Below are 20,369 nucleotides of genomic sequence, written 5' to 3'. Positions count from 1 at the left end.
GCACTTACACTCTCAGCCTCAGCAACGTTGATGTAAACTGAAGCACATGCACTGCCCCCTCCCCTGAAGGGAGGGAGCAACTCTTATTTTACTGACATTGAGGGAAGATTTGATATAACACTATGTCTCTATCTCCTTCCTATACTGTGGTTTATTATTTAAGATACAGCCCAATGGGTGAAAAAGAAAATGGTGAGAGGGAGAAATTACCAAAAGTTAGAGGAATTAATTTTAATGCCTTTCGGCTGGAGGCTACCCATGAGGTCTTGCTCCTGCGACAGGAGTGTGGCTTCATTGTGGCAGACTAATTTATTTGAGTACTTTTCTTATAGATGTGTAGTTCAAAGTGGTTTACAAGTTTTCCTCAGTTGTAATGTGAAATTAGTGTGAAGTCAATTCCAATTGTATTCTATAGCAAATCAATTATGTTCTACTGAAGAATCAGATGGAGATGCAAGCAAACCACTGACCAGTTTACAATTTTAAGGAATACCTCATCTAAACCATAACAAGCAGAATTAGGTCATTTGGCCCAACGAGTCTGCTCAGCTATGAGACGTAACAAAGCTACAGTTTTTCTGCAGCATTTTGGTTTCTTCCACCATCTCCAAAAGTGCTGGCAGGTTAACTAGCCACTGTAAACTGCCTCGTGTAGAAAGTTAGGGTGCAGTTGAGAGAATAAAATGAGAATGGTTAGTTATACACTCAATGGGCTGAATAATCTGAAGTTATGAAAAATTTGAAGTTATGAATTCACCTGAATTACAATTTGATAGCTTACTTTCATAGGAAACATTCACACCAAACATTTTAGACAGGTATAGTGTTTCCAGTAGATTATCAATATTTATTTGTTTATTGAGATACAGCACATAGACCCTTCAAGTGATCCCTAATTTAATCCTAGCCTAATCACAGGATGATTTATAGCCTGTAAGCCAGTGGGTCTTTGGATCTGGGAGAAAATCTGAGCACCAAGATGAAGCCCATGTGGCGACATACAAACATACAAAATCCTTACAGGCAGCAGTGGGAATTGAACCCAGGCTGCCTGCACCGTAAATAGTTGTACCAACTACTAGACTACTATGCCGCTCTTCTCTCAGGTTTCTCCAACTTAGTCCAGGATGAACAGAAAAGCACCTTCACGTTCTCCTACCAAAAAATTACTTAATCAAATTTTATAGCCATGATTTAAGATTAAACACTGAATTGCTCTGCACTCACCTGCATGAAGTAATGCTGGTTGTAGCTGTTGTGGTGAACCGCTTTGTGCCAGCATCCTCTGAACTACCCCAGGAGGCAAGTGAGGAGACTGACGCACAAGTGGTACATGTGACATGAGGGATAGAGGACAAATGAGTCGAGGAAATGAAGACCCAGGAACTGGAGAAGCCCCAGTTGGAGTTTTCCTTCCTGTAGATCTAGGTCTATAGTCTTGGTCTTTTGTGAAACGCATCTGGTTTAACTGAGGAGTTGTACATGCAGACCTGTGGTATGTTGACCTTGCCCCTCCTATAGGAGATGCTCCTCGATTTGTGTTTTCCTGTTGAGAACCAGGTGACAAATGGCCTGCAAAGGTGAAGCAATAAAAAGTTGAACTTAAACTTGTGCTTTAGGTTTTTTAAAAAAAACATATTAATGACAGCAGTTATAGTATAGAAGGCCCATCATGCATTATATAATCCTTTCTAGATGGCAGTCAATTGTAATTTCCATTATACGTGCAAATAGATCGGCAATGCAAGTATACAGAAAGTTCAATATCCCTTTGTTCTTGTGTCTTCAATGCCCTGTCATTCAATGGAAATACAAACATTTGTAATTTGTAACTATGCTTTCATGATTATTACGAACTCCAACCTCTTTCCACAAGTCACCATACAAATGTGAAATGATGCAAGTATTTAGAGGGACTTTGCTGCTTTCAGGGAGCTATGGATTGATTTACATACCAATGTGTACCTATGACACATATACCTTTGATTAAGTTGCATTGAGTACTGTGTGCGGTTTTGCTCGCCAGAACTACAAGAGTCTGTGCAGGCTTCAGAGGGAGTGCAGAAGAGGTTGACCAGTATGTTACCTGGATTGGAATGTATTAGAAGTGAGGTTGCCCAACCTTTGATTATTTTCTCTAGATCCAGAGCCAAGGGACAACTCAAGTACATAAAAATGTGGCATACTCGAGATGGTCTTTTTCCTCCAGGATGCAAGTATAAATACTGTAGGTTATGGAGTGGTAAGAGCCTGGATTACACCACCAGGGAAGGCGGCAGAAGTGGATGCAGTAACAGCCAAGAGGCATTTGGTCAGAAAGACGAGGAATATATGGATATGGATTACATGAAGGCAGACTAGCATCATGGATGAGGCAGATATGGTGGGCCAAAAGGGCTGTTCTCCAGTACAAGTAAATTACCATGTCCCTTATGTTTAGATTAAAAATGCTCAGGTCGAAGTACTGAAAAATGGATTCAGATTGTTAATGCTTCCCCTCTCCACATCTGCAGTCTATTTATCCTCCATTTTGGACATTTCCTTCTGCAATCTAAAGCACTTTACACCCTAGTATGATGATCACAGTTGTAGCCAAACCAAGCATTAATAGAATTGTGACTTTCTTGCTGGTGAACCCTGCCCTTGGGTATTCGATTTTTTTTTATTTAAAAAAAAAAGGAAGTTTTAACTTCCAGTGATTTAGTATGTGCCTCTCCCTCTCCAATTAACTCCATAAATCCTGCCCACCACCAAACAAATTCTTGCACCTTTTGGAATTGCAACTCTGGGCCCACACTACTTAGAATATAGCAATTCTCAGCATTAAGTTTCATCTGTTTCTCTTCTTTCCCCCCCCCCCCCCCACCCCATTTCAACTAGCATGTGGTATTACTGCTTCACTTCTATTGGGTTATTAGTAGGTATTGATTTTAACAGGGCAAACAAACAGGCTCAAAGAAAGCAGAGCCTACCAACTAACTGATGAGCTACAAGTACAGTAACAAACTCCCACCACTCAATTTGCTTTCCGTGTGCCTTGTGGGTACAAGGATAAACATACATTAAATGGCAATGACAAATAATGCATTTAAAGCTTCTAATACCTTCCATTAGGCCATGTCTATCCTCCACAAGGTCCTTCACTGGATGAGTTTCCTTCCCATCCTTGAACTTGTCTTTACTTTCAAACATCTTTCGGATTACTGAGGTAGGAGTGAATGATGGAGAAAGCTCCATGTGTGGGAAAAAGACAAAGGGAGAATTACAACCTGGAAACATTTGGCTTGATCTATCTTCAATGTGTGGTTCCAATATCAAACCTTCCTTTATTCTCAACCCAAAACATTCATGCAGTCTCTGCTTCAAACAAGTTGAACTTTTGATCCAAGCTTCTTTAACTTGCAAAAAACTTTGTCTTAATGTTGTATCTACAGCTTTTCATTTGACAATAAATGCTGTATGGAAAAAATCTGTCAAGTATGATTTGGTTTATAAAACTCAGAACTAAACATTCTATATACCAAGGTTTAGAGTCTGACAAGAGCAGTGGTGACGGTGCCACATGTCATACAAGATATCTGCTTTCTCAAAAAAAGTTCTAATTTTTCTGAGCTGTTTTACCTAACAATACAATCACATTCCCTCAAGTCTACTGATGATTCTTACCATGTTTGTGAATGAGGAGGCCTGTGATGGTGATGCTGCATTCAATCTATGCTGACTAGGTGGCCCAGGTGAACGAATTCGCTGCTGCCTAAAATCGGAGAGGTTGTTAAAGAATAGAGAACACATTGTTGCTTAGTGCAGCAGTCTGCAGACTCCAGTCAGGAATACCTCAGATCGCATGGATCACTCAATTATATAACTTTAATACTAAAGGAAGCTGTCATGTTCAAATCACTATTACCCATTTAGTCCCTCTTAATTACTCCTTCCAAAGCTCTGTGTTTTCCCCCCTTCAGAGTCAATGAAAAGTTTCTATAAAGAAAACAGTCCCTTTAGCAATTTGAAAGTTAGAAAAAATCCTAGCTTAAAGATATACTCAGTCTTTATATGAAGCTAATTAACATAGTTTAATTACAAATTCTAACTTAGATTAGCAGATCAGTTATAAATCAGATCAGTAAATACATCTTATCTATAGCAAGCTTCAACTTGAAGACCCATACCTGACACTGTAGCTATCCCTGTGTTCGTGGTGGATTTTCCCAAATCCAGGTTGGTAAACTTCCCCACCAGGCACATGCAGATCTTGTGCAAAAGGAAGCCGTTCCATGGCTCCCTGTCGCATATCCAGTTGGGATGGACTATCAGCCTATTAGATCAAGGACTGAATCAGGACATAGCTACTGGCTCACAATTTGGATGGCATCAGTTCCAATACATTGCATTCTGCTGTGTCTTTATCCATTCATTTCAACTGTTTACCCTCAAATTCTCCTTGCATCTTTCTCAAACCATATTTCCTCCTAGCTTTCCATCAGCAAATTTGAGTATTTGTATCTAAATCAAGCAAACTAAATAGATGTGACCATGGAAGCAATTCTTGTGCCAGCCCCACAGTAGCCAGTGATACAGCCCTAGAGTAGACAGAATCTAAACAAACTGTTTAATCTTGTACCATTTCCATTTTATTCACCCCACATTCCTGGCAACTTCCTCCAGGCTCCATCACTCAATTTTGAACAGATAATTAACCTACCGATTTCAAGTGGATCCAGGAAAAAGCTTACAAGTACAGGATTGAACCTAGATCACTGGAGTGGTGAGGAAGCATCTCTGGGTTTGCACCAACATGCCTCTCCAGTAGCAATACCAGAAGTTAGGACTCAAATTCAAGTCCATTACTTTCAAAAAACTGGTATGGAGAGAGTCTGATGCCTTCGACACGAAGGAGCACTACATAAGGAAACAAGTCCTTTAGCCCATTTAGTAAATGCTAAATGTCTGGGGTAGATTTTTGTCTTCTAAATAGGTGCATAGAACATATTGGTGGTAGAGGCAAATGCATTAAGGACATTAAAGAAACACTTATATAGGCACATTGATGAAAGAAAACTGAAGGGCTACGTGGGAGGGAAGAGTTATATTGATCTTAAAGTAGGCTAAAAGGCCAACCCAATATTATGAGTACTGTGCTGCACTAAATCTCTCCATTCTGTTCCAGGATCAACAGAACGAAAAAACTCAAATTTTACCGTATCAAAAAATATTTTAAGCCATTGAAAATAAGCAGACTGAATTCCACATTTGGTCAAAAATACTGACCAAAGACTGACACCACCTACCTGTGGAATAGGAGATACATTTTTTGACAGTGGCAGTCCTTGATAGTGATCTTGAATGTGGGTAGAATTTTGGGGATAACCTATAAAATAAAAACAGGGCAGGTTAACCTGGCCATTTTGATGGTAGTTGTAGTGGAAACAGTTTTGACCATAACTGAACTGAATCTCAAGAGTTTTTTTTTCTCCTGCTAACACCTCAAAGTGTCTTCAGACAACCAAACAGCTGTAATCCTCCACTTTAAATTTGACTGGGAACCCAACTGATTTCATGAATGGCTCCAGTCACTCCACATTTACAGAATTTACAGATTCCTACTTCTACAGTATATTCCCTAATATACTAGGCGTGGTCACTGGAGCAGCTGGAGAAAAAACAATCGTGGCAGCCCTAACTTAACGATCTTTTATATGCAGCAAATGGGAACTGAGTGATAACTAATTTGAAGAATTTGCATGCCTCAAGTGGATAACTGAAACTTAGAATAGTTTATAAGCAAACTGTCTATCAGATAGACATTATGAAGCACAAATGTGTGTACTGAGATTCATTAACATTATGTTACTAGATGCAGATATTATGCTCACCAATTGGAGACTTGACTCTGAAGAACTCCGAAGGGGATGGCTGCTGGAATGCTGGTATGGGGGACGAATGGCCTTGCTGATTAAGGACTGGTGTGTGATGATTCTGACTGCCCAGCAAGTCACCTAGAATATCTGGGGATGGAGGCCCCATTACAGGGGGCGGTAGAATTTCCTGTACAAAAATTCACAATTTGATCCAAGCAATATCACATAAAATATTTAAAATTAAAGTTTCCATCAGTGAAGAACTAACAAGTTAATTTTGAAATTAAAATCGGATTTCTTTGTAGCCACTGTGCCACTTCAGAATTGCAATAACATTGGCAAAACATACATGCACAGGCTTACTAGATGTATAGCAAAGAGGAAAAAAAAGCACATTGTGGACAAAGCCAAAAACTTTCCAGAACGTGGTTTACAAGCTATGCAACAAATGTCAACTGAAATGTCAGTTGCTTCACTTTAGAAGTTCCCACATCAGGAAAAACTTTGCAAGTTAATCAATGGTTGTGTGTAATACTGAAATCTCCAAATACAAGTGAGCAAATCAACATGTCATTCACATCTTGTTATTCTGATTTTGTTTTCAGTTGCCATAAACAAGGAAGAAATGCAAGGACAGTAAGATCTCAATATACCACCCTTCCACTTATACAAAACTACATTTAAGTTAAAGCAAGAAAGCTGGCCAACTACAAAGGGTCACGTGAGGGGAATCCAGGATGAAGCTTTCTGGATTTTCTGCCATTGCTTCTGAGGAGTTTGTACTTTCTTCCCGTGGCTGTGTAGATTTCCTCCGGATGCGCTGGTTTCCACTCCCACCCCCGTAGGTCAACTGGTCGTGGTAAATTGTCCCATGATTAGGATAGGATTAAATTGGGGATGGCTAGGTGGCATGGCTCAAAGGGCTGTATGTCAATAACTTTTTTTTAAAAAAATGGTTTGTAAAAGACATGATGGAGCAGGAGTAAAAGTTGGATAGGTGCTGTAGATGCTGACGAGAATTAATAGAAAGAGCCATGGCTTGAGAACGATCTTCAGAGAAGGTGGTTGCGCCAGCATTTGTTCATGAATAGGTGGACTAGTTGAGTGCTTGACAAAAAAAGGGAAAAAAAAACAGCAAAACACAACTGAGCTAATAGTCAAGGCTTCAGCCAAAATTCAGTCACCAAAAGTTGGTGATAACAAATTATACTGTGAAGACAGAGGCAGAGGGATGAAGGGTGGGAGGAGGGGTGGCTTTGCTAGTCAGGGAAAATATTACAGCAGTGCTTCGGCAGGACAGATTAGAGGGCTTGTCTACTGAGGCCATATGGGTGGAGCTGAGAAACAGGAAAGGTATGACCACATTAATAGGGTTGTATTATAGACCACCCAATAGTCAGCGAGATTTGGAGGAGCAAATCTGCAAAGGTAACAGACAACTGCAGGAGACAGAAAGTTGTGATTGTAGGGGATTTTAATTTTCCACACATTGATTGGGACTCCCATACTGTTAAAGGTTTAGATGGGTTAGAGTTTGTGAAATGTGTTCAGGAAAGTTTTCTTAATATATAGAAGTACCAACTAGGAAGATACAATATTAAATCTCTTAGTAGGAAATGAGTTGGGGCAGGTGATGCAAGTGTGTGTAGGGGAACACCTTGGTTCCAGTGATCATAACGTCATTAGTTTCAACTTGATCATGGATAAAGATAGATCTGGTCCTCGGATTGAAGTTCTAAACTGAAAAAAGGCCAAATTTGAAGAAATGAGAAAGGATCTAAAAAGCGTAGATTGGGACAGGTTGTTCACTGGCAAGGATGTGATTGGTAAGTGGGAGGTCTTCAAAGGAGAAATTTTGAGAGTGCAGAGTTTGTATGTTCCTGTCAGGGTTAAAAGGCAAAGTGATTAAGAATAAGGAACCTTGGTTCTCGAGGGATATTGGAACTCTGATAAAGAAGAAGAGAGATGTATAACATGTATAGGCAACAGGGAGGAAATAAGATGCTTGTGAAGCATAAGAGTAGGAAAGTACTTAAGAAATCAGGAGGGCTAAAAGACGACATGAGGTTGCTTTGGCAGTCAGGGTGAGGGATAATCCCAAGAGCTTCTACAGGTATGTTAAAAGGGATAGTAAGGGATAAAATTGGTCCTCTTGAAGATCAGAAAGGTCGGCTATGTATGGAACCAAAAGAAATGGGAGAGATATTAAATGGGTTTTTTGCATCTGTATTTACTAAGAAAACTGGAAAGGCGTCTATGGAAACAAGGCAAACAAGTAGTGAGGTCATGGAACCTATACAGATTGAAGAGGAGGAGGTGCTTGCTGTCTTGAGGCAAATCAGAGTAGATAAATCCCCAGGACCTGACAGGGTATTCCTTCGGACCTGGAGGGAGACTAGTGTTAAAATTGCAGGGGCCCTGGCAGAAATATTTAAAATGTCGATATCCACGGGTCAGGTGCCGGAGGATCGGACGATAGGCTCACGTAGTTCCATTGTTTAAAAAAGGCTCAAACAGTAAGCCGGGAAATTATAGGCCGGTAAGTTTGACATCGGTAGTAGGTAAATTATTGGAAGGAGTAGTAAGAGATAAGATCCGCAAGTATTTGGATAGACAGGGACTTATTAGAAACAGCATGGCTTTGTGCGTGGTAGGTCATGTTTAACCAATCTATTAGAGTTTTTCGAGGAAGTTACCAGGAAAGTGGATGAAGGGAAGGCAGGAGATATTGTCTACATGGATTTCAGTAAGGCCTTTGACAAGGTCCCAATGGGAGGTAAGTTAGGAAGATTCAGTCACTAGGTATACATGGAGAGGTAGTAAATTGGATGAGACATTGGCTCAATGGAAGAAGCCAGAGAGTGGTAGTAGAGGATTGATTCTCTGAGTGGAGTCCTGTGACTAGTGGTGTGCCACAGGGATTAGTGCTGGGTCCATTGTTATTTGTCATCTATATCAATGATCTGAATGATAATGTTGTAAACTGGATCAGCAAATTTGCTGATGATACCAAGACTGGAGGTGTAGTGGACAGTGAGGAAGGTTTTCAAAGCTTGCAGAGGGATTTGGACCAGTTGGAGGAATGGCTGAAGAATGGCAGATGGCGTTTAATACAGACAAGTGTGAGGTATTGCACTTCGGAAGGTCAAACCAATGTAGAACATACAAGATAAATGGTAGGGCACCGATGAGTGCAGTAGAACAGAGGGATCTGGGAGTACAGATACACAATTCCCTAAAAGTGGTGTCACAAGTAGATAGGGTTGTAAAGAGAGCTTTTGGTACATTGGCCTTTATAAATCAAAGTATTGAGTAAAAGAGTTGGAATGTAATGGTGAGGTTGTATAAGACATTGGTGAGACCGAATTTGGAGTATTGTGTGCAGTTTTGGTCACCTAATTACAGGAAGAATATTAATAAGTTTGAAAGAGTGCAGAGAAGGTTTACAAGGATGTTGCTGGGACTTGAGAAACTGAGTTACAGAGAAAGCTTGAATAGCTTAGGACTTTGTTCCCTGGAGTGCAGGAGAATGAGGGGCGATTTGATAGAGGTATAAAATTATGATGGGTATAGATAGAGTGAATGCAAGGCGGCTTTTTCCACTGAGGCCAGGGGAGGAAAAAAGGTCATAGGTTAAGGGTAAAGGGGGAGAAGTTTAAAGGGAACATGGGGGGGGGGGGAGCTTCTTCACACAGAGTGGTGGGAGTGTGGAATGAGCCGCCAGATGCAATGGTGAATGAAGGCTCACTTTTGACATTTAAGAAAAACTTGGACAGGTATATAGATGAGAGGGGTTTGGAGGGATATGGCCCAGGTGCAGGTCAGTGGGACAAGGCAGAAAAATGGTTTGGCACAGCTAAGAAGGGCCAAAAGGCCTGTTTCTGTGCTGTAATGTTCTATGATTCCATGGTTCAATTGAACACTGGATTCATCCTAATCAAGCAAAGTACAAAAAGAGCTCAGTAATGACAGTGAAGACGTGATAATGGTAAACCCTAATTTCTTTAGGCTGTTCAATCACAAGAGAAAATCTGCAGAGAGCTGCAGATATTACCTAGATTGTGGAGCCATGAACTTAAGTTGCAGCCTTGCACAAGAAGGGCATTTATAGAAGAGGAAGAAGCCCTAGCTTAAAAGATTTTGCAAAGCATCACTCAGATACTGTAAAGATGTGGAAAAGATCTTTTGGCTGGATGAGAATTTTCTGGCCTCACTAAGTAGTGTGTCAATAATCTTAAAATTGTGCATCAGCAAGTAATGCCATCCGTACTGTAAAGCATTGTGGAGGTAGCATCATGCTACACCGATGCTTTCCAGCACCAGGTGCTAGAAATCTAGTCAGCATTGGAAGACGAGTACTGCTAAATACAAGAGATCCTAGACAAAAACCTGCTAGACTCTGCCAGAACTTGAGGAAGTTGTCTTTCAGCAGGACAACATCCTGAAGCACACAGCCAGAGTAACCATAGAGTATCTTCAACTGAAGAAAATTCCAGTCCTTAAGTGGTCCAGTCAGAATCCTAACCCTAACTGATTGAATGTCTCTGGCAAGACCTCAAGATTGCAGCCCACCACCGCTCTTCAAATAACCAGAACAGCTTGAGCAATTTAGCAAGGAGGAATGGGCAGATCTTGCTCTTTTGTTGTATAAAGCTAATAGAAACTTATAGCTCAAGTACTGAGCAAAGGGGGGATGAATACTTTTGAACTACTAACATTTCAGGTTTTGAATTTTCAGTTTTACATGCTCTACAACTTTATTTTTGGGGCTAAACTGTTTAAAAAAAGGGCTAAAACGGCAAAATGACAGAACACAAACCAGTCTTCATAGGGATCAGAAGAAGAGAGTGAGCACTTCGAAGTTTCTGGGTTGCAATATCAGAGGATCTAACGTGGTCCAATAGATCAATGCAGTTATAAAGGCAGCGGCTGCATTTCATCAGGAGTTTGAGAGGGTTTTCGTTTGTCACCAAAAACACTCAAACTTCTACAGGTATATCGCAGAGAGCATGCTGGCTTGCTACATCACCATCCAGTATGGGGTGGCTACTGCACAGAATTGAAACTGTAGGAGGGTGATGGAGGGTTTCGGCCCGAAACGTCGTCACTACCTCCTCCCATAGATGCTGTCTGGCCTGCTGAGTTCTGCCAGCATTTTGTGTTTTTACACTACCTCACTACTTTCTTTTAAAAGTGTTTTTGTGTGACTTAACTATTAAGTATGCATTTACTATATATACTTACTGTAATTCAGTTTTCTATAAAATGTATTGCATTGTACTGCTGCTGCAAAGTTAACAAATTTCACAACACATGTTGGTGATATTATCCTGATTCTGATGTGATTCATGAATAAAAATTCTCAGCTAAATTGATCAATATCCCTGATTGTAATACTCACTCAGGTGAACAAAGGGTTAGGGGCTGAATACTTTTACAAAGGTACTACATATTAAGCCATATGTGAAAGACTAGAATCTGGAGAATAAATTACACAGTGGCAAACAGCAAATACTGTAATTAAGATCTTTAAGTCAGACAGAAGATATAGGCTAGAATCCAGAGAACAACCCAACCCACGACTTTGGGAATAAATGTTATAGCCCAGTGGGTAACAGGGGAAGGATGGCTACTGTAGGCTGAACAAAGTTACTTACAACAGTTACTTGCAAAGACTAATGGCTGAAGTCCTAGGTAATCTAAATACTGCTTTGTGACAATAGTCCTACTTTGTCTGCTAAACTGAAAGTGCACCATAATGTCAAAATAATCTCAGATGAACAAATTCATTAAACATTCTTCTAAAAAAGTCTTTCTACGGATACATTGCTTATAGCAAGGACTATTAGAGCTAGACACAAACAAACGTACTTTAGCCCACACAGTCCATGCCAACCATTAAACCATTTTACATCAAATGTAGAATCCCATTTTATTCTTCCCCACAATTCTATCCACCTTAACAATTAACCTATTACTACATCTTTTTTGATGCAAGCAAATCAAATTAAAATACTGAAAATATCAAAATTTCAAGGCCAGCTATTCAAATTAGGTAAAATGTACTTGGCTTCCAAAAGTGTAGAGAACAACCTTACATAAGCTTAAGATTCAAGAGGAATTCACATCTTCAATGGATACTTTTATATTAAGTCATCCATTTGAGAACAAATTACTTGGAAACAAGAGACTGCAGATGTTGGAATCCGGAGTCTGAATTTCTTGGAAGCAGTTTGTGTTATCTTCCCCCAAATGAATGAGAAGAAATTTCCTGTTGTAATATTTGAACATTATAACCCAGAACAAAGGATGTACTTAGTTAACTCAATTACAATGTTGCTCAACTTACTTCATTCAAAGAACTGTACAAAGCCAATGTTAATCAAACCCCATTAGAATGCCATGTTATGAGACACGCAGGAACTTGGTTTTAAAAGAGATAACCTAGTCCAATGTCAAAGGCTTCCACTTTTTTGGACAATGAACTTCTGCTCCGAATTTGCAAGTGCTTTACTCATTATGCCCATCAAGCATGAACTATAAAATAATTAAATGCCCATCACCAAGTATGAACTATAAAATAATTAAATGATTACAAAAACACATTCATGTTTATGACTTGAATCTGCAGTCAACTTTGTACTTACAGGGGGCTTTGATTGCAAAGGCAAAGTTCCACTTGCCTTCATACTATTAACTAACTTATTGAAAGCAGTCATATCTGTGTCTTTTTTTTGTATTTGTTTGGGACCAGATGATGCAGTCAGAGTCTGTTCCAGATGTTCCACCATGAATGGTGTGGCAAGCTTCCTCTCAGATTCCACTTTGAGACCTTTCAGTTCTGCTTCCACCTCTTCAACAGACAAAACCACTCCAGTCTGTGCTGCAAAACAGAAGAGATCATACACTATATCGAAACAATCCATTAAACAGTCCAGTTACAAACTGAACACTTCAGCCACACACAGCACCTTCATGATCACCTGGGCATACTTGTCCACATTTCAAATGAACTGCATAACTTTTTGGTGGCAAAATAGTTTCTTGAAGCTTAGCACCAAGTTCACAGGGAAAACAGAATGGATCCACAATTACCAGAACTGCTGACAGACAAGCAAATAAGCCTTGTTTTGTATTTTCACAATATAATCAAAGCAGTGGTGAAGTGGCCAAGAACAGTTAACTTAGCACTACCATTAGAATCAGGAGGCATGGAAACATTGCCTTTCAGTTCCATGAAAAAACAATTTACTCCAGATCTAATTTTATCTTATACCCATTTTCACAACTCCACCACTCCCCTGCCTATACACAGGGTAATTAACCTGGCAATCTTTTAAACACAATTAATACAATTTCAACTTCAACTGTAAATATGCAGAAATAGACACCTACAACTCTCCTTTAGTTTCTCCTTGTTGGCAGTAAGACTGGACAGCAGTGGTTTCACATCCACATTTGCTTTTCGCAGTATTTCTAAAATATCAACCTTTTTATTAATCTCCTTGTTATCTTCTCGTGATGGAATGGGAGCAAAGTAGTTTCCAAGCTGTGAAACAGGAGTTGGGATCCTTTGCTCCAGACCTGTAGCCCCAAAACAAAAACACTTGTTAGACTTGGTTAACATCCAAGTTCTAAATATTACAAGTTGTAGCTTCCCCAATACAACTTGGTAATGCTTTGTCAGATGGAGCCAGGCAGCAGATGAGAGCATATGCACTTTCAAATTAGCATTGACAATTGCAAAGAAACACTGTCTATGAAGTTACTCATAAGCAATCTGAACTTTATAATTGTACTTCCTAGATGAACCAGAAGCTGGCACTTGTGATAGATGCATCTCACCATAAGCAAGGAAACTCCTCTAATGTACCTTTGGTCATGCAGTTTGCTGACTGGTGCAAAGACATTGTACTACAATGTACTTGAATTCTGTAGCACAAATGTAACCAGTTCTAATGAGGCAACAGAAAAATTGCAACTCAAACCACCAGTTTTGGGTTTGGTTAATGAAAGGCACCACATAGTGTGTAAAAAAATCAAAAACTGCAGATGCTGGACATGAAATAAAACCAAAAAGACCAGTGCACTCAGCAAGTCAGGTAGCTCAGAAGAGCTGACTTCAAAAATAAGTTTCAGAAACAATAGATAAAAATAGGCAGAGTTAATCACTTAGAAAGTGTTAAATAATGCCCAAAATGGGATTGTTTTCTAGGCCTGTTTAAATGACAGCAGAATTGTTTCCACAAATCTAAAAGCAGATGTCAATACAGCATTTACTATAATGTAACCTCAGGTGATTAGTGTTACAAGTCCAAGGCGGCACTTGAAAACGTCAACTTTGAACACTACAGAAATTTCCACAGAAAGTTGACTTCATACACCTTGTTCACAGAACCATTATCAGCCACCTCAGATTCAACCAACCTTAGGGATGGTGTCAATTATCTATTTTTTTTGCTTTTAGGTTCACAATTCACAGGCTAGAAACTAATAACCAACCATAAATGTGACCCACGGGAAAAATATGTGGACATCCAGCTTTTCAAAATTTGCAAACCTGCACATTTCCCACCCCACCTCCCATTTGCCACAATTATAGTTGCTTATTAGACAGCCAAGTCCCTGAACAATACAGAAATGAAATATTCAACCTGATATTTTCTTATAAACTTTGGGGAAAAAAATTCTTTATCCAGCCACAAACTAGCAAGAATTTCTCTTGCTCACTGAACTCGAGTGAGGTTGCTTGTGGTAGTTCATGAACTTTAGTTCATTAGGCCACATCAGGGCCTGATGTAGCCCAAATGATTTAGATTGATTTTTACCTCCAATATATTAACATGGAACACAGAATAGTACAGCACATTACAGGCCCTTCGGCCCACAATGTTGTGCCGACCCTCAAACCCTGCCTCCCATATAACCCCCACCCCACACCTTAAATTCCTCCATATACCTGTCAAACAGTCTCTTAAACTTCACTAGTGTATCTGCCTCCACCACTGACTCAGGCAGTACATTCCACGCACCAACCACTCTGAGTGAAAAGCCTTCCTCTAATATCCCCCTTGAACTTCCCTCCCCTTACCTTAAAGCCATGTCCTCTTGTACCTAGCAGTGGTGCCCTGGGGAAGAGGCGGTGGCTGTCCACTCTGTCCATTCCTCTTAATATCTTGTACACTTCTATCATGTCTCCTCTCATCCTCCTTCTCTCCTAGCTCCCTTAATCTCTGATCATAATCCATACTCTCTAAACCAGGCAGCATCCTGGTAAATCTCCTCTGTACCCTTTCCAATGCTTCCACATCCTTCCTATAGTGAGGCGACCAGAATTGGACAGAATTGGCCTAACTAGAGTTTTATACAGCTGCATCATTACATCGCGACTCTTAAACTCTATCCCTCGACTTATGAAAGCTAACACCCCATAAGCTTTCTTAACTACCCTATCTACCTGTGAGGCAACTTACAGGGATCTGTGGACATGTAACCCCAGATCCCTCTGCTCCTCCACACTACCAAGTATCCTGCCATTTACATTGTACTCTGCTTTGGAGTGTGTCCTTCCAAAGTGTACCACCTCACATTTCTCTGGGTTGAACTCAATCTGCCACTTCTCAGCCCACTTCTGCATCCTATCAATGTCTCTCTGCAATCTTCGACAATCCTCTACACTATCTACAACACCACCAACCTTTGTGTCGTCTGCAAACTTGCCAACCCACCCTTCTACCCCCACATCCAGGTCGTTAATAAAAATCACAAAAAGTAGAGGTCCCATAACAGATCCTTCTGGGACACCAATAGTCACAACCCTCCAATCCGAATGTACTCCCTCCACCACGACCCTCTGCTTTCTGCAGGCAAGCCAATTCTGAATCCACCTGGCCAAACTTCCCTGGATCCCATGCCATCTGACTTTCTGAATAAGCCTACCATGTGGAACCTTGTCAAATGCCTTACTAAAATCCATGTAGATCTCATCCTCTGCACTACCCTCATCTATATGCCTGGTCACCTCCTCAACGAGCTCTATCAGGCTTGTTAGGCACGATCTGCCCTTCACAAAGCCATGCTGACTGTCCCTGATCAGACCATGATTCTCTAATTGCCCATAGCTCCTATCTCCAAGAATCTTTTCCAACAGCTTTCCCACCACAGATGCAAGGCTCACTGGTCTATAATTACCTGGACTATCCCTACCACCTTTTTTGAACAAAGTGACAACATTTGCCTCCCTCCAATCTTCCGGTACCATTCCCGTGGACAACGAGGACATAAAGATCCTAGCCAGAGGTTCAGCAATCTCTTCCCTTGCCTCGTGGAGCAGCCTGGGGAATATTCCATCAGGCCCTGGAGACTTATCCATCCTAATGTATTTTAACAACTCCAACACCTCCTCTCCCTTAATATTAACATGCTCCAGAATATCAACCTCACTCATATTGTCCTCACCGTCAAGTTCCCTCTCAGTGGTGAATACCGAAGAGAAGTATTCATTGAGGACCTCGCTCACTTCCACAGCCTCCAGGCGCATCTTCCCACTTCTATCTCTAATCAGTCCTACCTTCACTCCTGTCATCCTTTCGTTCTTCACATAATTGAAGAATGCCTTGGGATTTGCCTTTACCCTACTCGCCAAGGCCTTCTCATGCCCCCCTTCTTGCTCCTCTCAGCCCCTTCTTAAGCTCATTTCTTGCTACCCTATATTCCTCAATAGACCTATCTGATTCTTGCTTCCTAAACCTCGTGTATGCTGCCTTCTTCCATCTGACTAGATTTTCCACTTCACTTGTCACCCATGGTTCCTTCACCCTACCATTCTTTATCTTCCTCACCGGGACAAATTTATCCCTAACATCCTGCAAGATATCCCTAAACATTGACCACATGTCCATAGTACATTTCCCTGCAAAAACATCATCCCAATTCACACCCGCAAGTTCTAGCCTTATAGCCTCATAATTTGCCCTTCCCCAATTAAAAATTTTCATGTCCTCTCTGATTCTATCCTTTTCCATGATAATGGTAAAGGTCAGGGAGTAGTGGTCACTGTCCCCCAGATGCTCACCCACCGAGAAATTTGTGACCTGACCCGGTTCGTTACCGAATACCAGATCTAGTATGGCATTCCCCCTAGTCAGCCTGTCAACATACTGTGACAGGAATCCATCCTGGACACATTTAACAAACTCTGCCCCATCTAAACCCTTGGAACTAATCAAGTGCCAATCAATATTACGGAAGTTAAAGTCATCCATCATAACAACCCTGTTATTTTTGCACCTTTCCAAAATTTGCCTCCCAATCTGCTCCTCGGTATCTCTGCTGCTACCAGGGGGCCTATAGAATACCCCCAGTAGAGTAACTTCCTGTTCCTGACTTCCACCCATACTGACTCAAAAGAGGATCCTGCTACATTACCCACCCTTTCTGCAGCTGTAATAGTATCCCTGACCAGTAATGCCATCCCTCCTCCCCTTTCTCCCCCCCCCCCCCCCCGCATCCCTTTTGAGAATTCAGGTTTGGTCTCTGAAGCAAAAGCTTCAAATAAAGTTTCCAAAGCAGCTTAGGAGAATAAAGTTGAATGAGACAAGTTACTTTTGTTACTCACTTTAGGCTACCCAAAAGCTTTACTTAATTTGCTTTTGCAATGCTACACATCACAGGCATCTCACCCCAACCCATGCTGAAAGCTGTACTACTTATTCCAACTTCAGATTTATTCTTTACAAATTTATATTACTCAAGAAATGAGATTTTATCACACCTTATGACCGCCCAAAGGGGGTATTATTGGATAATCCAATAATTGGATATTCAAGAACCAACAACTACATTTGTATTTGAAGATAATGGGAAGAACTTAAACATTTTAGACAAAAGCTGTTTACCAGCAAGCTTCTCAAGTTCTTCATGTGGGGTAGACCGCAGGCTACTGGAGCGACTACCTGGTCTACTTAAGTTGCTCGAAAACCACTGACTGAACCGGCTGGATGACACTGATCCTTCTCCAAGCACCTCTTCAATCATCTAGTTAAAAGAAAATCAGAATTAATGTCATAATCAAACCAAATGCAATGAGGAAGTAACATAGAAGAATGTTTGAACTTACATCATCACACAGCCCTTTGGTGCTAAATTTGGAACTTGATTTCCCAACGATAAATAGGACTGCTGAATGTATCGCCACCTTGCAGCTTTGTTGTATTAATGCAAGAACAAAATCACCTCCTCTCCCAATAACTGTATTACCATTTAAGTTTAATTACATATTCATTAGTGATGGGCATAACAAATGCATTGACATTCCTAATTGTTACTTATTTCAACAATTCAAAGCAAAATAGTTGGAGTTTATATATGCAAAAAGATTGGACTGTTCCTGCTTGTCCTATAACATTGGCATAACCATATTTGTGACTTTAAATTCTATAGCCCTATGGGTTTAGTCAGCCCAAAGAAAAAAAGTTAGGATTGAGACCAAGCAACTACCCAAATCAACAACCAAAGATTAATTCAAACTTGAATATTTACGCACTTGTAATTTTAATATGCCAAAGAACTAAAAACCAAATTTAACCCTTCATAAAACCAAGCTTTATTTATTGATTCATTCAAGGTTTTCACATTTGAACAGCAACAAAAACATTTTCAACTATTGCATGCAAGTTGAGAAATTGTTCAACTTGCACTTGCAAAATTTGCAGGTTTGAAGAAACTTAACATTAAGTGCATCACATGTTGAACATTATTGTCAAGCTCCAGAAAGCAATTGTAAAAAAATCCCAGCTCATAGATCCATAAAATATCTTGAAAACAGACTAGTATACAATCTAGATTAGCAATGGTTTCACACCAAGTGAATGCAGTCCTCAGCTACACCAATTCAATTCAAGATTCTCCTAAATGAGACCAACCATTGAAGGCCACTTCTGCAATCAAAGATTCTGTTCAGAGAGTTCTTTTCAGACATTCCAGAGAAGGTTAGAAAGTCACTGAAAAGTTGCCAGTCTCATAAAGAAATTACTTCAATTTATATGCATTTTCCTGGTTTATTTTTGGCTGCTCATCATTTCTCCTCTTTAGAACACCATGTCCCAAAAATTTACTATTCAAAGCTAACCACTCACTCTGGTTCTGTCATAACTTGAAATCTGACTACTATTTGTGCAACATTAAGTCTTCTATCTGCCCACACTATCAAGTTTACACAACCATTCATCCTTTTATATTAATATCACCCCTACAGAAGTTCTACATTATCTATCAACCCTAAATCAAACTGCCAAGTTCCTTCAGGACCTTGACTTATTATGTATGAGAAAGCTTAAGTGTACCTTCCCCCCCCCATGTAATGAATTCACTTGATCCCTGGTCCCAATATTTTCAGTACCTAATGCCTGGATGACTACCAGTGTCATGCAAAATATTCATGCTCCTTAAACTTGGAACTGATCAGGTTTTATTCCAATCTCTATTTACATGCTCTGCTCATTAATTGTGAACCCTTCCCAATCCAAGCATGTTGTGCTGTCAATTGATAATTACTTACTGTAGATGAGATAGAAATAAATTACAGATACTAAGCAGCTAGATTAATTCAGGAAAAATATGGAACTGAACTTATTATTAGGCAAGAGGGTTTCAGGACAGAATATACATTTTAAATGGTGGGAAGTTAAAGATGAGAAATCCAAACAGGATCTGCAGATGCTAGAAATCCAAGCAACGCAAAATGCTGGAGGAACTCAGCAGGCGAGGCAGCATACATAGAAAAAAGTAGAGTCAACATTTTGGGCTGTCAACTGCACCCCCCCCCCCCCCCCTCCCCCAATGGATGCTGCCTAGCTGGCTGGGTTCCTCCAGCATTTTATGTGTTGACTGGAAATCAGAAGCTGCTTTGGGAGGAAGGCTGAAGCAAGTTTTAACATTCATTATATTTAACTGTATGTGCAGATATTGAAACAAGCTGATGTGATATTGGTTAATCCAAAATCTAGGACTTTGCTTTTACATGTGACCATTTCTTTGCTAGTGTTAGTTTAAATAGGCAATGAGTTTCTGATCACATCTGTGCTGCAGACTGCCCATTGGCTTCAATGGTTCCAAGATCCACTGGGTGATTCATGAAACCTATGGGGCAGTAGCAGAGGCTTCATTATTTGGAAAATCAGCCTCTAAGCTGAGAAAACTAATGCTAATTATAAATTACGATTTTGATTAATGCTAAACTTTAAGCTCCAAATATTAGAAAATATTCCTTCCATGTTCTGAATGTTAATGTCTGCAAAAATCTAAAACTTCCACACAAACATGAAAGGCTGTAATCAAACACGAGGAAATCTGCAGATGCTAGAAATTCGAGCCACACACACAAAATGCTGGTGGAACGCAGCAGGCTAGGCAGCATCTATAGAGAGAAGCTGCCTGGCCTGCTGCGTTCCACCAGCATTTAAGGCTTCAATTATATTTTTAGACAGTGTGTAGGAGTCCAGCTTCATTAGG

At 40.3% G+C, this 20,369-nt stretch overlaps 1 protein-coding gene across 2 annotated transcripts in view; it reads right to left on the bottom strand.

Annotated features, from left to right (window-relative positions):
• The window catches only part of eif4enif1 (eukaryotic translation initiation factor 4E nuclear import factor 1), a 55,742-nt gene that overhangs the window by 3,652 nt on the left and 31,721 nt on the right, over positions 1-20,369 (bottom strand). Inside the window, exons 8-16 of one of the 2 annotated variants that reach the window (XM_059983268.1) lie at positions 17,756-17,894; positions 13,254-13,442; positions 12,506-12,741; positions 5,874-6,045; positions 5,289-5,368; positions 4,170-4,315; positions 3,667-3,754; positions 3,105-3,231; positions 1,228-1,572 (exon numbers count right to left, since the gene is read on the bottom strand). In XM_059983268.1, the coding sequence (XP_059839251.1) occupies positions 1,228-1,572; positions 3,105-3,231; positions 3,667-3,754; positions 4,170-4,315; positions 5,289-5,368; positions 5,874-6,045; positions 12,506-12,741; positions 13,254-13,442; positions 17,756-17,894 (1,522 nt within the window). The remainder of the gene's footprint in view (positions 1-1,227; positions 1,573-3,104; positions 3,232-3,666; positions 3,755-4,169; positions 4,316-5,288; positions 5,369-5,873; positions 6,046-12,505; positions 12,742-13,253; positions 13,443-17,755; positions 17,895-20,369) is intronic. The other variant, XM_059983269.1, reaches the window with a different exon arrangement.

Source organism: Hypanus sabinus, chromosome 10 (genome assembly GCF_030144855.1).
Source record: "Hypanus sabinus isolate sHypSab1 chromosome 10, sHypSab1.hap1, whole genome shotgun sequence".
Taxonomy (NCBI): Eukaryota; Metazoa; Chordata; class Chondrichthyes; order Myliobatiformes; family Dasyatidae; genus Hypanus; species Hypanus sabinus.
This window is presented reverse-complemented; position numbering and strand designations above follow the sequence as displayed.